Here is a 16,143-nt window from a genome sequence, read left to right as displayed (position 1 = left end):
CAATTGAACTATATCAATACAAGGCTGCCACCTAGTGGCCTGTATTGATATATACATCTAATTGACTCGGAAGTCGGCTTGGGGCTTCGGTCAATTAGATCATAGTAACAGGTCCCCCGATCTCAGCCGGGGAACGCTGTTACCGGATCGGAAGTGCGAGACTTCCGGTTCCGGTCTGCGCAGATGCCGTGGTCACATTTGCCCATGGCATCTGAAAGGTAGGATGTATGTGATCAGCCTTATGGCTGATCGCATACATGTTCCGCGGGTCTCTGCTATTTAAAATAGCAGAGACCCCGCGGCTAAGGTGCCCGCTGCACGGGATCGGACCCATGACGTAAAGCTACGTCATGGGTCCTTAAGAGGGGCGTGAACCCCGAAACATTGGGCAGCATGGGGTAGCAATCAGTTCAGCGCTCTCAGGATTACTATGTATTATAGCAATTTATTTATATGAATAAAAGGACAGAAAAATACAAGCAAAGCTTCAAAAGAATGAGTATTATTTATACCTCATGGATAACCTTTTGAATAAGACTAATACGACTGAGTGGATTATGTGGAGATCCTCAAAGAGAACCTGCCTTCCGTTTCAAGGTGTCTCCATCATGGGCTGCATAATATCCCGACAGGCTCTTTTATGGGAGGGAAAATACAGGAGCACACTTACTAAAGACTATTGCTTCATAAGCCAACCCTGGTAAAAGTCCATAGGAGTAAAATGTATCAGAAAAAGCATGCCTCCTAATAATAGTTTTTTTTTTCATTTTTTGTGCCGTCCAGTCGCCAGAAACTGATATCCAGGTCAGCTGTGAGCTCTTATCATTTGGGCCAGTGTTCTAGCGTAAAATGATGTAAAACATGTTCTGGTAAGGAGGCCCCGCCCCTTCTGCTAAGCTCCACCCACGTTTAAAACGGAGTGGCAGAAAACCTCTGTTCCGCTTTTGTGCGCCAGTTTAGAGCTTTAGTAAATGTGCCCCATAGTACAAGAAGAAGAATATAGACATAGGTAAAAGAGTATGGGTATGGGGAGAAGAGTCCAGGCATGGAGAGAAGAGTTCGGCTTCTCCCTACACTGCTTAGCTTGGTTGACAGATCTCTCCCTAGACAAGTAAAGCAGGGAGAAGGGAGAAGCCACACAGCGGACTCTTTTGCCTATGCCCAGACTCCTCTCACAGTAAGTAAAACATAGCTCAGAGTAGAACATAGATCTCTGTAATCAGGCAACCTTTTGAGGCTTCATGCTGCCTGTGGTTAGGCAGCATCTTAAATGGTACCCATCAGTCGGGGAATTACAGAAAAATTTGGAAGAAAGAGGGAAGAAACCGCCATCATTGTTGCTAGCCATACATGTGAACTATTTACCATACACATTACCACAGTACATTAAACCCTCTTGGTTCTTATGACTCATCATTTTTAGGGTACTTTCACACTAGCGTTTTTCTTTTCCGATGTTCCGTTACAGGAGCTCAATACCGGAAAATACAGTCCTAATACAGTCTGAATGGAGAGCATTCAGTTCAGGATGCATCAGTTAAGTGTTCCTGCAAAACGGATCCGGATTTCCGGTCTGCACATGTGCAGACCTTTCAAAATGCAAAAAAATAAATAAATACCGGATCTGTTTTTCCGGATGACACCGGAGAGACGGATCTGGTATTGCAATGCATTTGTCAGACGGATCCGCATCAAATCAGTCTGTTTGCGTCAGAATTGCTGGATCCGGCAGGCAGTTCCGTCGCCGGAACTGCCTGCTGGAATTCTCTGCCGCAAGTGTGAAAGTACCCTTAGGAAAACTTATCTCTTTTAGTTTATAAAAAAAAAAAAAAATAATCCCACTCCCCCTCTTCAAGCTTCGGAACGCAATGACAGCAATAGTAAATGATGTCTGAGTGACACTGACATACCTAGCTATGGGTAAACGCACATCTGATGGCGTTAACATACAGCACGTTTAATATCATATAGCATTGGTACATGTCTCATGCTTTTTCATATTCCAAAGCTTCCAAAAATTGTCCCTCATTGGGGGAAGATGATGTTTAAACATATAACGTGTTTTGGGATAAAAAAAAAATTGGCTTGGGGGAAGGTTATGGTTGGCAAGTGGCATTAGTGGCATGATGCGGGCAGCAGCAGCAGCAGCCGTACAGAACGTTATGGTAGGCAGACAGACCGCAAGAGTGGTAGAATGGGCCACCAACAGCAAGGAGAGGTCTATTGATCGCATTCAGCCTGAGCTGAGAGAAAATGTCAGTATTGATGCAGTAATCACGTATGTATGCTGCTTAAAGAAATTTAAAGCCCCTCCGCCAATTTATTTGAAAAAAATTTCAACCATGTGGAAAATGAATACATGTAAACTGACGATTGAGAGCCATTAGTGGCATGATGTAGGCCACAGGAGCTGTATAGAACGTGATGGCAGTTAGGCAGACAGACAGAAACAGTGGCAAAATGGGGCCAATCAGAGCAAGTCCCCCCCCCACTTAATCTCATGGTCATGTAAGACCACTTCTTCCTCCCGACTGCTTTTTTCCCACCATGTATGATAAAATAGCGCTACATGCCGGTTTCATGGATTCGTCTTACATGAACCTGAAAAGATTTGGGTTTTTCTGCCGGTCGAAAAATAGAAACATTTGGACTGAGCCTGGTTCACTCATCCTTAATTCTACTAAACTGATAATCTGAATTTACAGTACTTTTGCCTTCTTTCATGGTTCTTGACCTAACCTCAAGCAGATTAGGGTAGGTGAAAAGTAACACTGTGTCATATAGTATTTGACGTGCTGTAAATAATGATAATATGGTCTCATTTTAGGTGCGAGTGACGTTTGCTCACAACCCTGAGTTCTGCAGCCTTTCTACAGCCAGAAGGCAGCACACAGTGGAGGTGACGGTGGATGAAAACTCATCGACTGTAGTTCCGTTTGTCATTGTACCGCTCTCTTTAGGGGAACACTATGTTCAGGTGAAAGCTTCAATCTACGGAGAATTAGCAGGCGATGGTGTCAAGAGGAAATTGAAAGTCGTGGTAAGAGAGTATGGCTACTGTATGAGTTATGGCAATTTTTATTTTATTAATTTCTGTTTGGCTCAATCTACTGTACAGTTTCTGGTGCCTGTAATTGCCCAAACAGTTGATCGGCCGAGGTGTGCCAGGTGTCAGACCTTCATTGATCTGTGTGCCAGGTGTCAGACCTTCATTGATCTGTGTGCCAGGTGTCAGCCCTCCATTGATCTGATACTGATGACTAGGGATGGGCGAACTTCAAGTTTTGAAGTTCAAGTTCGGGTTCAGTTTTACGCTGAATTGCACTATGGATTCCGTTACCACGGAACATAACACAATTCCATGACGGAATGCCTTTTCCGTCATAATAGAAGTCTATGGCCAGCATAATGGATCCGTCTAGTTTCTGTTATGCAGAAGAGGACTTCTGCATAAAGGAAACCGGATGGATCTACAAAACGTAAAGTTCACTCATCCTTACTGATGACCTAGTCTGAGGAAAGGTCTTTATTATGTAAGTCTTGGGCAACCTCTTGAAACAGTAATTACATTGGCACTTGGCCACAATTTTTTGTGAAAATGACTGACGGTTGTTTTAACACCATCTAAAATTTTTGCTTTCCATTTCAGCCGGAAGGTGTTCGTAAGACGGAAATTGTATCCTCGGTAATACTGGAGCCAGAAGCAAGAAGTAAGTGTCCTTCTCTCCATTTAAATTAGGTTTGGAGCTGTGGTTAAAGAAAATTCCACTTTATGGCCTCCTGCACATGAACGTTGCCGTATTGCGGACCACATTTGAGGATCTGCAATACACGGGTGCCGTTCCATGGGCATTCTGCATCGCAGATGCATACCCATTCACTTCAATCGGTCTGAAAATGTGGAATGGTGTGGGACGGAAACACGGAACAGAACCCTACGGGAGCACTACGGAGTGCTTCCGTGGGGTTTCGTCCCGTACTTCCGTTCCGCAAAAAGATAGAACATGTCCTATCTTTTTGCAGAACGGCCGGATCACGGACCCATTAAAGTGAATGGGTCTGCGATCCGCTGCGGCTGCCCCATGGACGGTGTTCGTGCATTGCGGACCGCAATTTGTTTGTTTGTGTGCAGGAGGCCTAAAACAGTATTTCCTGAAATAGTTTAATGTATTTTGCTTATATATGAGTAAAAAATATTGTAGCAAAAACAATGTATGCTGTTGACCTTTAAAGGATCTTCCCCCTCCATCTTTGTGGCACTTCCCAGTTTCAGGGATTGTTTTAGGGTGTGGCACACTGGGCAATCGCTCCATGGACAGGAACCCTAGTATTGATTAGTGGTGCATGGTGCTAATGTTTGGAAACAGAATTTCAGTATTATGTGGGAACTATATGGTGGTACAATTTGCATTGTATATGCCGGTATTATTTTGGCACTACATGATGGTATAGTTTAATTTGCAGCTAAAATGGTTTTCAGTACTTAGCATATATGTTGATGGACTATCCTCAGGATACATCATCGATATGAGATCTTAGCTGTCTGACACCCAACACCCCCAACAATCAGCTGTTTTGGGCAGCTGCCGGAGCCTCAAGCACTAGGCTCTGTCCACTGTGTAGAACCTATGTCGTGGAACTGCAGCTCAGCATTCAAGTGAATGGGAGCTGACCTGCATTACTCCAGCGACGAAGCTACACAGGCGATGGAGCCTTGTTTCCAGTGTTTAGTTTCCAGCACTAGAAACTTGGACCCACACCAGTCTGAGCATTAGACCTGCACCAGTCTGAGTATTGGACCTGCACCAGTCTGATGAGGATTTTGAGGATAGTTTATCAATATCTAAGCACGCGAAAACCCATTTAAAGCTATGAACCCAATAGGGGCAATTTGTTATGATATCATTTTACTCATTTAGGGCTAAAAATCATTTTTTCAATCAGTCTTTATTAAAATGTTTGAGCAGTTGTTATCATAAAGGGGTAACTCTTTGCCTCACTGTATGCATCCTACTTTCATTTGAAACCTCACCGTCAGGCTATGTATGTCCCTTATCTTTGAACTACTAACAGCTCATAAATGATTATTTAACCTATATTCTTATCAGTAAAATAAGAACTGACCTATAATGATTGTCTATGAGGTCAGGAGATTAGAGATTAGGAGCCATCAGCTGAGGGAAAAAGTATAAACACAGAGCCTGGCACTACAGAATCTAAAGTCTGTACAGAGAAAGGGGTTGAACATTTTTAAACAAAGACAAATTTAAAAAAATAATGTTTAGCTCTAAATTAATACAGTGCATAAATAAAATAAAAAAATTGCCCCCAAAGGTATCTATAGACTTTAGGTAAAAGAAATATGAACATCCTTACAGATCCCTTGGGATGCCACAACTCATAAAGAAACATTCTGCCTGAAGCCAGACGCACAGCGATTCAGTGATCATCATGCCACCCACATTGTGAAATGGGCTGTCTCTGATCAGAAAACTCTTCTAATATGGCGTTGGTTCACCTGTTACCCAATAAACAGCATCACTCTTATGGAAAGGCTTTATTCTCATTACAGAGAATACTGCATTTCTATTCATATGCACCTGACCCAATTGGAGCACTGAGGGGCTGACCAGAGCCCTCAGATCACCAGATGTTACACTCCTTTAACTTTAGTCCCTCCCCACTTCCCCTGGATTGACAGGTATAGACTTGTCTTCTGGTCTCAGCATTTGCTCAGTGGAACTCTTGTTGCACTCCGGGCAGCGCAGATTCCAGCTGAGCAAGCGCCGAGAACAGGAGACACAACAGCGCAGGTGCGAGATGACAGGTCTCGGTGCTTGCTCAGTTGGAATTTGCACTCCTTGGAGCACAGTAGAAGATCGACTGGGCAAGTGCAGAGACTGGAAGACACAGCGCAGGAACAAGAAGACTGGTATTGGTGAGATATCTAGCCCTGGCGATCAAGGGGAATGGGGGAGAGATTAAAGCTGAAAGGGTGTAACAAACTGGTGCTCCAAGGGCTGTGGATGGCCGCTTTATGCTCTAGTTAGGTTATCTACATATGAATAAAAATTCCGTATTTTCTGTAAGTAGGCAACATATAGTCATGATCAGGGTATGATCAACCTAACCAGGCTATATACAGATCCCTTGTGATGCCACAATTCGTATATATATAACACAAGATTCTGAATAAAGCCAGACGCACAGCGATTCAGTGATCATCATGCCACACACATTGTGAAATGGGCTGTCTCTGATCAGAAAAACTCTTCTAATATGGCGTTGGTTCACCTGTTACCCAATAAAAAGCATCACTCTTATGGAAAGGCTTCATTGGCAACACCATTAATTATGATGGGCACAGATGTTGGGTGGACTTTCAATTGACATTTCATGTCACCCCTTAATTTCCAACAGAATTGAGAGGTTGCGTTACCATGATGACCATTCATTTTCACATCTTTGGTTCTTTCAGGTGGAGATCATGTAGTAAAGGTGCCATCACTTGCCAATAAGAAAATTGTTCCAGGCTCACCAACTACAATTATTGTCAATGTACAAGGTGCGCTGCTGAGTAACGACCATTGCTGTTGGGTACCTGCTGATGACCTGTCACAGTTTTTTTTTTAAATCTCTTTTAGGGAGGGTTCATATCAGCATTATGAATTCCGTTATTGCAATCCATTATAACATGGTTTTAACGGAAAATAATGGAATTTGTAAGGCAGATTTCAAAACGGAAACCTTTATAGGCCTTCTGGTTTTACCCCTCATAATAGAGGTCTATGGGCAACATAACGGATCGATCCGTCTGGTTTTTGTTATGCAGGACTTTCTTTTTCGTCCTGCATAATGGAAACCAGACGGATCCGTTATGCTTGCCCATAGACCTCTATTATGAGGAATCAAAACGGAAGGCCTCTAAAGGTTTCCGTTTTGAAATCCGTCTTACAATTTCAGTTATTTTGCGTTATAGCGATGTTATAACAGAAAGCAATAATGGAATTCATAATGCTGATGTGAACCTGCCCTTAGTTGGTTTACAAGACTATACAAGTGAATGTTCATCTTTGGAAATAATATGTCTTTCTTTAGGAATACCAATTGCACAATTTCTTGAAGATGCCATAGACGGTGCCAGCATAAGCCATCTTATCGTTACGCCAATCGGTTGTTGCGAACAAAATATGAAGAGGCTTACTCCAGTTGTTATCGCCACATATTATCTTGATGCCACTAATCAGTGGGACCGAATAGGAGTCAATCGCAGGGAGGACGCCATTCAAAAAGTCAACATAGGTAGTATCAGGTTATCTCTTGGGGTGACATTACTAGGAGTTCAATCTTCATGTTGTATCTACTGTAGTAAGTAACCATTCCATATTTGGTCTTGCCTTACTTTCTTACTAGGTTATGTCAATCAGCTCAATTATCGTAAAAGTGATGGATCTTTAGGATCTTTCCCTGGGACAGACTCTGGCACATGGTAGCTATGACTTCTTCTTTTAGGGTCATTGATGGCATATTCTTCTGTAGGCTTATTATCTTTTTCATAATAATTCCACCATTGCTTTGTCTTTAGGCTCACCGCTTATATTCTCAAAGTTTTTGCTATGGCTAAGAGTATTACTAGCATTCGTGATGATAAACTGTGTGAGTCTGTGAAGTGGCTTATTTTGACGAAGCAGAAGCCGGATGGGATGTTCACTGAGAAGATTCCTATTAGTGAACAATATTCAAGGGTAAGAACTTCAAATAAACACATAACTTTCAATTTTTAAGTTATTCACTGCCAGAAGGTTGAGGAAAGCAAGACTTAAAGATCAAACCTACTAAACCAGGCATAAAGCCTGATGGAGTTGTTCATGCTGATAAAAATGATAACTTGATCATGATTATCTGTTGCTTCATTACAGAGAATACTGCATTTCTATTCATATACACCTGACCCAATTGGAGCACTGAGGAGCTGACCAGAGCCCTCAGAGCACCAGTTGGTTACACTCCTTCCGCTTTTAGTCCCTCCCCACTTTCCCTTGATTGACAGGTCTACACTTGTCTTCTGGTCTTAGCATTTGCTCAGTGGATCTCTTGCTGCACTACAGGCAGTGCAGATTCCAGCTGAGCAAGCGCCAAGACCAGGAGACACAACAGTGCAGGTGCGAGATGACAGGTCTTGGTGCTTGCTCAGTTGGAATTTGCAGAAACCGTAAGACACAGCGCAGGAACAAGAAGACTGGTATAGATGAGATGTCTAGCCCTGGCAATCAAGGTGAATGGGGGAGAGATTGAAGCTGAAAGGGTGTAACAAACTGGTGCTCCAAGGGCTGTGGATGGCCCCTCTATGCTAAAAAAAAATCACAGCTAAGACAGTAACCCGTCAAAGGGAAGATATCCTTATAGTGGTGTAATTACAAGTACTATATCACTATCACAGAGTACCACTATAGTATAAAACGTAACATTTATTGTACTAATTAAATAACCCCACATACAACACGTGTTAAACAAAACAAAAATTGATGCGTACAGTCAGGACTCGGTGGTCATCATTCTTCCATGATGTAGAAAAGGGCAGTCCCATAGGCAGGGTAGTGGTCCTAACTTGGGGATCTCTCCCTACTATTCATCCTACATTTGTGTCCCTGCCTAAAAAAACGGAATGGCCGCCCCGATAGGGCCGATCCCGTATTCAGGAACCTCCTATATACCCTAGGGTAGCCCTGAAAACAGGTAATACAGACCCACCCTGATGAGGTGGCCTATAGTTAAATAATGTGCCCTAATCTATATACAAAAATAAAAAATGCGTAATGTATCAAAGATATTTTTACTCAAATATGATGATGGAGTTCATATACCCACAGTGAAGACTACTATGAACAAAACAACCGTCCAAAAAGACATCAAGTACACTTTCAACTCTATTGTATATTATTAGAAGGGCACCTCAATAATTGAAAAATACCAACATATATTTGTTAGGTCCCTTGATCCCAACGCGTTTCGCCCAGTATGATAAATGAGGCTCATCAGGGGACACTCAACAAGTGTCCCAATCGGCATCAGACAGGTATAAATAGAGTAGTAGACATTCAATGGTAATAATATACCAATAGTTAAGGGTGGGCCTGTATCACCTTTTCAGGGCCATCCTAGGGTATATAAAAGGTTCCTGAATACGGGATCGCCCCTATCGGGGCAGCCATTCAGTTTTTTAGGCAGGGACACAAATATAGGGTGAATAGTAGGGAGAGATCCCCAAGTTAGGACTACTACCCTGCCTATGGGACTGCCCCTTTCTACATCATGGAAGATTGATGACCAACGAGTCCCGATTGTATGTATCATTTTTGTTTTGTTTAACGCGTGCCCTCTATGCTCTAGTTAGGTCATCTGCATATAAATTAAAATGCAGTATTTTCTGAAATTGGGATTTTGGCCGAGATCTTCAATCAAGATGCCGGCGGCCAGCCCGTCGCGAGCAAATGGAGGAGGTAAGTATGCATTTTTTTTTTTTTTACAGTATTAAAAATTTGGGTTTGCGGTGAATCGAATTTATCCTGAAATTCGGATCGAATTCCACTTCGGTGCACCCGATTCGGTCATCTCTTTTGGCGATCATTACAAGTAATATATTATAAGGACTTTAGAGCATTTCCCAATCATTTTGATTGTGACGGAGCATCGACTGAGACTCCCATAAATCTCAAAGACAGATGAGGTCCAATTTAGATATAAAAAAAGGTAAAAAACAAGGCAGACAAAGACGTTTTCCATGATGGACCATCAACGGAGATCTCTGTAATCTGCCATGGTTTCTTTACTCGTCTAGGAGAGGTACGTGCTCTAGTTTGGGAGACCAGCTGTGTTTGGACACATAGTGGAAACATATTATGTAAAAAAAAAAAAGGTATCTTCCATAGAAAGAGAACCATCTCACTGGTGTCAAGTAGTTCTTTATGAGTCAATATCTGACTTTTATAAAAAGCCTTGGAACATGACAAGGGAAAATAGCCAATGCTACTCCATACTGTTGTGGATGGATATACAATATGGCTTGGCTATTTTCCTTTATCACGTTCCAAGGTTTGTCAGACTGCCCTCTTTCTCTGGGAAATACCACTTACAGTACAAGGATGGCTGCCTTGCTCTGAACACTGACTCCACTACAGTAACTGACCTGGTGCCACCAATGTCCCACAGTGCAAATAGTGGCGGCTGCAGTTAACACTGAGGTCCAACCAGGGGCGTAGCTAGAACTGACTGGTCCCCACAGCAAATTTTGTAGCACCACCCCCCACACATACTTCTTTGCAAACCCAATTCATGTGGTTATTTAGTGATTATTATTTCTTTTTTTTCTTTTTTTTAACCCCTTAGTGTTTTGAAGCGTTTTTCTTCCTTTTTTCATTATCGCGTTCCAAGAGCTATAACTTTTTTATTTTTCCGTCTATATAGCTTTATGAGGGCTTGTTTTTTTGCGGGACCAGTTGTAGTTTTTAATGGCACCATTTTAGGGTATACATAACTTTCTGATTAAGTTTTATTAACTCTTTCTAGGAGGGAGATGAGAAAAATAGCAATACTGCCACTGCAGTATTGCTATTTTTATAAATTTTACGGCGTTAATTTTTTGGTATAAATAACATAATATCTTTATTCTCTGGGTCAGTACAATTAAAGAGATACCAAATACATATAGTTATTTTTTGCGTTTTACAACTTTTTTGCAATAAACTCCTTTTTGCATTTCCGCTTCACAAGACCCATAACTTTTTTTTTTTTTATTTCTATAGAGTAGTGTGAGGGCTTTATTTTTGCAGGACGACTTGTATTTTTCATTGGCATCATTTTGGTGTAAATAACGCTTTTTTAACGCTTGTTATTACATTTTTCCGGTGGCAACTAAGAATAAATGAGCAATTCTGTCTTTTTTTTTCTTTTTTTTTACAGCGTTCACCGTAGGGGATAATTTACATGATATTTCTGTAGTCCGGGTCGATATGGACGCGGCAATACCAAACATATGGGGGAGATTTTTTTTTTCAATTTCTTTAATTGAAAAGCGTATTTTCAATGAAAAATAATGGTAATTTTTTTAATGGGATTTTATTTATTAAATAAATGAGTTTTTTTTTACTTTTTTTTACCACTTAATAGTCCCACAAGGGGACTATAACATACAGCTTTTTGATTTTAAAATGCAATGCATTATCCCTATATATTTTAATGTCAGTGCTATTCTGACATTGACCAGCAGGTAGAAGGCCCAGAGGAAGGCGCATCAGATGGTTAGGGGGCCCAGGGGACTGGGGGCATCAGATGGTTAGGGGGCCCAGGGGACTGGGAGCATCAGATGGTTAGGGGGCCCAGGGGACTGGCATCAGATGGATAGGTGGACTGGGGAAGGGGGCCCAGAGGACAGCAGATGAATGTCAGCTTGGGGGGGGGGGGGGGGGGGCAGAGATGGAGGACAGACACAGGCTCTTCTTCCTGCAGGACTTCCTGTTTCACACTGATCAGTTTTCCCTCATCCTCCTGTTATTGCCGACTACAGAGCAGTATATGGAAGCTGGACTGTACTAATAGTACAGGAGAAGGAGGGGAGACTGGATCTCCCTGTAACACAGTGTACTGATCCATGGCTGCACAATGAAGCAGCAAGGCTCCTCCATTAATGCTCCATGCTGATGGGCGGGGCTTATCTGACTACTTTGCACCACTAGTATTCTAGAGCATTGCAGTGAGTGTAGAGGGGGTGGGGCCAGTCCGACACTGTTTAGTACCGCTCCTAGACCCCTTCTGAGCTCGGGCCCCGAAGCAGCCACTTCCCTGATAGCTTGGCCACTGTGTCCAACAGTTTATCTTGTGGAACAACTGCCAAACTCTGCATCCACATACCATCACCTTCTTACAGCTGAGGCTTCTTTCACAACAGCAACGACGGATCCAGCAAAAAAGCTTCCGTTACTGATAATACAACCATCTGCATCCGGACGGTTGTATTATTATTAAAATAGCCATGACGAATCCGTCATGAACACCATTGAAAGTCAAAGGGGGACGAATCCGTTTTCTATTCTGTCTATCCGTCTTGGTCTGCATCTTGCAGCGTTATTCTTTCCGCGATGGGGACGCAACCAAACGGAACGGAGTGCATTCTGGTGACTCCTTTTCGTTTAGTTCAGTTTTGTCCCTTTTGACAATGAATAGGGACAAAACGGAAGTATTTTCCTTCGCTATTGAGATCCTATAGCGGATCTCAATAGCAGAAAGCGAAAGCGCAGATGTGAATGTAGCCTAAGGACAACTCATCATTATGAAATCCAAGAACACCTTCAATGCTTGAAAACGGGCTCTTGAACCATTTCAGTACTTTGCAATGTTACGTTATTGCATTTTCGTTTTTTAATTCCCTACTTTCCGGGGGTCATAACTTCATAACTTCTTTTCGGTTCACATTGCCATATGAGCGCTTGTTTTTTGAGGGACAAGTTGTAATTTCTAATGGCACGGTTTTCAATTGCATATGTCATAGTGGGAAGGTAGAAAGAAAATTCCAAATGGGAAGGAATTGGAAGAAAAATTCAATTTTGTGAGTTTCGTTTTTACGGTGTCCTCTATTCGGTAAAACCGACTTGTGCCCTTCATTCTCTGGGTCAGTACGATTACAACAATACCACATTTTTCTTGTTTTTCCGTTTATATTGTTTTTCTTGTTTTACTACTGAAAAAACATCTGAGATGATATGTATTTTTTATAGAGATGTCCCGAACTATTCGCCGGCGAGCAGTTCCCGGCGAACATCGCTTGTTCGCGTTCGCCGCGGCGGGAGAACATATGCGATGTTCGGTCCGCCCCCTATACGTCATCATTGAGCAAACTTTGACCCTGTACCTCACAGTCAGCAGACACATTCCAGCCAATCAGCAGCAGACCCTCCCTCCCAGACCCTCCCACCTCCTATCAAAAAGCAAGGACAGCATCCATCTTAGATTCATTCTGAAGCTGCAGAGTTAGTGAGAGCAGGGACAGTGCAGCTGCTGCTGATTTAATAGGGAAATCGTTAGCTAGGCCAGTGTTCTGTGTCCACTCCAGTCCTCAAAGACTCATCTGATCTCTGCTGTAAGGACAGCGTCCTGACAGCACCCAAAAAGCCCTTTTTAAGGCAAGTACATCAGTCTGCTTTTTTTTTTTCTCTCTGTAATATAATTGCAGTTGCCTGCCAGTGTGTGTCAGGCTCGCAGAGTGTACTGTGCCCACTGCCAGTGCCCACCACTCATATCTGGTGGCACAGTACCTTGCACGCATAGTACCAATAATCTAAAAAAAAATGACAGGCAGAGGTAGGCCACCCCGCAGGTGCCGTCGTGGTCGTGGTGCTGTGATTTCCTTTGGCCCTAGAATAATGCCCAGTGTTCAGAGGCCCTGTACCATGAACTCGAAAAGTTCTGAGGACATAGTTGACTGGCTAACACAGGACACCCAATCTTCTACAGCTTCCGCTCTGAACCTTGACGCACCATCCTCCTCCAGCTCAGCTTCGGGCACCTCTCAAGTTACCACTCGACCGCCTGCCGCCACCACCAACACTAGCACCACAGTCGCTTCACTTGATCTGTCAGAGGATTATTGTTAGTGTTATTTACACATCAGTTGGAAGAAATGAGTGATGCGCAACCATTATTGCCAGAGGATGTAGATAACAGGGATATGTCTCAGTCAGGCAGCATTACACACATGGACGTACGGTGTGATGATGATGTTGTACCCGCTGCTGCTTCCTTTGCTGAGTTTTCAGATACAAGTGAAGCGGTTGATGATGACGATGTGTCCGTGGATGTCACGTGGGTGCCTGCTCGAAGAGAAGAAGAACAGGGGGAAAGTTCTGATGGGGAGACAGAGAGGAGGAGGAGACGAGTTGGAAGCAGGGGGAGGTCGTCGCAAGGAGCTAGTGGCACAGTCAGACAGCATGTATCGGCACCCGGGGTCAGCCAGACAGCAATCCAATCAGCGCATGCTGTTGCCACCACCAGAATGCCGTCATTGCAAAGCTCAGAAGTGTGGCATTTCTTTTGTGTGTCTGCCTCTGATAACAGCGATGCCATTGGCAACCTGTGCCAAAAGAAACGGAGTCGTGGGAAGTCCAACACCCACCTAGGTACAACTGCTTTGCGAAGGCACATGATCTCAAATCACAAACGCCTATGGGATCAACACATGATGAGTACAAGCAGCACACAAACTCAAAGCCACAATCCTCCTCCTGGTCCAGCATCTTCAGCCACGTCAACCACTGCTGTCAATCACTCCTTGCCCCCTCTCAACCACCCGCCACTCCGCCTCTCACCTTCAGCAGTTCCTGCTCATCTGCCCACAGTCAGGTGTCTGTCAAGGAAATGTTTGAGCGTAAGAAGCTAATATCTGACTGCCCGGCGTCTGACAGCTGGCTTGTCGGAACTCTTAGCCCGCCAGCTTTTACCATACAAGCTGGTGGAGTCTGAGGCCTTCAAAAAATTTGTAGCTATTGGGACACCGCAGTGGAAGGTACCCGGCCGAATTTTTTTTTCACAAAAGGCAATCCCCAACCTGTACTCTATTGTGGAAAAGGAAGTCATGGCATGTCTGGCATACAGTGTTGGGGCAAGGGTCCATCTGACCACTGATACCTGGTCTGCAAAGCACGGTCAGGGCAGGTATATCACGTACACTGTGCATTGGGTAAACCTGCTGACGGCTGGCAAGCATGGAATGCGTGACTCTGCAGAGGAGTTGGTGACACTGCCACGACTTGCAGGCAGGCCTGCTGCCACCTCCTCTACTCCTCCTACTCCATCCTCTTCGCTAACCTCCTCGGCTGAGTCCTCTTCTGCTGCGCCTTGCTCTACATCAACTGCACCACCCCAGCTCCCCAGGGGCTATTCCACATCCCCGATACGGGGTTGACTTGCCTGAAAGCAGAGAGTCACACCGGACCAGCACTCCTGTCCGCCCTGAACGCACAGGTGGATCAGTGGCTGACCTCGCACCAACTGGATGCAAAGTGGTGTGTGACAACGGAAGCAATTTGTTGGCGGCATTGAATTTGGGCAAGTTGACACATGTGCCGTGCATGGCACATGTGTTGAATCTTATCGTACAATGCTTTGTGCATAAGTACCCAGGCTTACAGGACGTCCTGAAGCAGGCCAGGAAGGTGTGTGGCCATTTCAGGCGTTCCTACAAGGCCATGGCGCACTTTTCCGATATTCAGCGGCGAAACAACATGCCAGTGAGGCGCTTGATTTGCGACAGCCAGACACATTGGAATTCTTCACTCCTAATGTTCGATCGCCTGCTCCAACAAGAAAAAGCCGTCAACGAGTATTTGTATGACCAGGGTGCTAGGACAGCCTCTGTGGAGCTGGGTATTATTTTGCCACGTTACTGGACGCTCATGCGCAATGCCTGTAGGCTCATGCGTCTTTTTGAGGAGGTGACAAACCTAGTCTGTCGCACCGAAGGCACCATCAGCGACATCATCCCATTTGTTTTCTTCCTGGAGCGTGCCCTGCGAAGAGTGCTGGATCAGGCCATAGATGAGCGTGAAGAGAAAGAGGAAGAGTTGTGGTCACCATCACCACCAGAAACAGCCTTATCAGCATCACTTGCTGGACCTGCGGCAACGCTGGAAGAGGAGTCTGAGGAAGAGGAGTCTGAGGAGGAATGTGGCTTTGAGGAGGAGGAAGACCAACCACAGCAGGCATCCCAGGGTGCTCGTTGTCACCTATCTGGTACCCGTGGTGCTGTACGTGGCTGGGGGAAGAACAGACCTTCAATGAGATCAGTGAGGACGAGGAACGGGACATAAGTAGCTCGACATCCAACCTTGTGCAAATGGGGTCTTTCATGCTGTCATGCCTGTTGAGGGACCCTCGTATAAAAATGCTGAAGGAGAACGACCTGTACTGGGTGGCCACGCTACTAGACCCCCGGTATAAGCAGAAAGTGTCTGAAATGTTACCGAATTACCGCAAGTCGGAAAGGATGCAGCAGTTCCAAAATAAATTAAAAAGTATGCTTTACACAGCGTATAAGGGTGATGTCACAGCACAACGGGAATCTAACAGGGGAAGAGGTGAAAGTAATCCTCCTCC

General features: G+C 44.2%; 1 protein-coding gene across 1 annotated transcript in view; it reads left to right on the top strand.

Annotated features, from left to right (window-relative positions):
• LOC120986500 (venom factor-like) overlaps window positions 1–16,143 on the top strand; it is a 174,083-nt gene that overhangs the window by 56,536 nt on the left and 101,404 nt on the right. Inside the window, exons 21-26 of the mRNA XM_040415122.1 lie at window positions 2,828–3,040; window positions 3,650–3,710; window positions 6,479–6,565; window positions 7,099–7,302; window positions 7,414–7,489; window positions 7,586–7,745. Of these exons, the coding sequence (XP_040271056.1) occupies window positions 2,828–3,040; window positions 3,650–3,710; window positions 6,479–6,565; window positions 7,099–7,302; window positions 7,414–7,489; window positions 7,586–7,745 (801 nt within the window). The remainder of the gene's footprint in view (window positions 1–2,827; window positions 3,041–3,649; window positions 3,711–6,478; window positions 6,566–7,098; window positions 7,303–7,413; window positions 7,490–7,585; window positions 7,746–16,143) is intronic.

The sequence above is a fragment of the Bufo bufo genome, chromosome 1, assembly GCF_905171765.1.
Source record: "Bufo bufo chromosome 1, aBufBuf1.1, whole genome shotgun sequence".
In the NCBI taxonomy this organism is placed as follows: Eukaryota; Metazoa; Chordata; class Amphibia; order Anura; family Bufonidae; genus Bufo; species Bufo bufo.
This window is presented reverse-complemented; position numbering and strand designations above follow the sequence as displayed.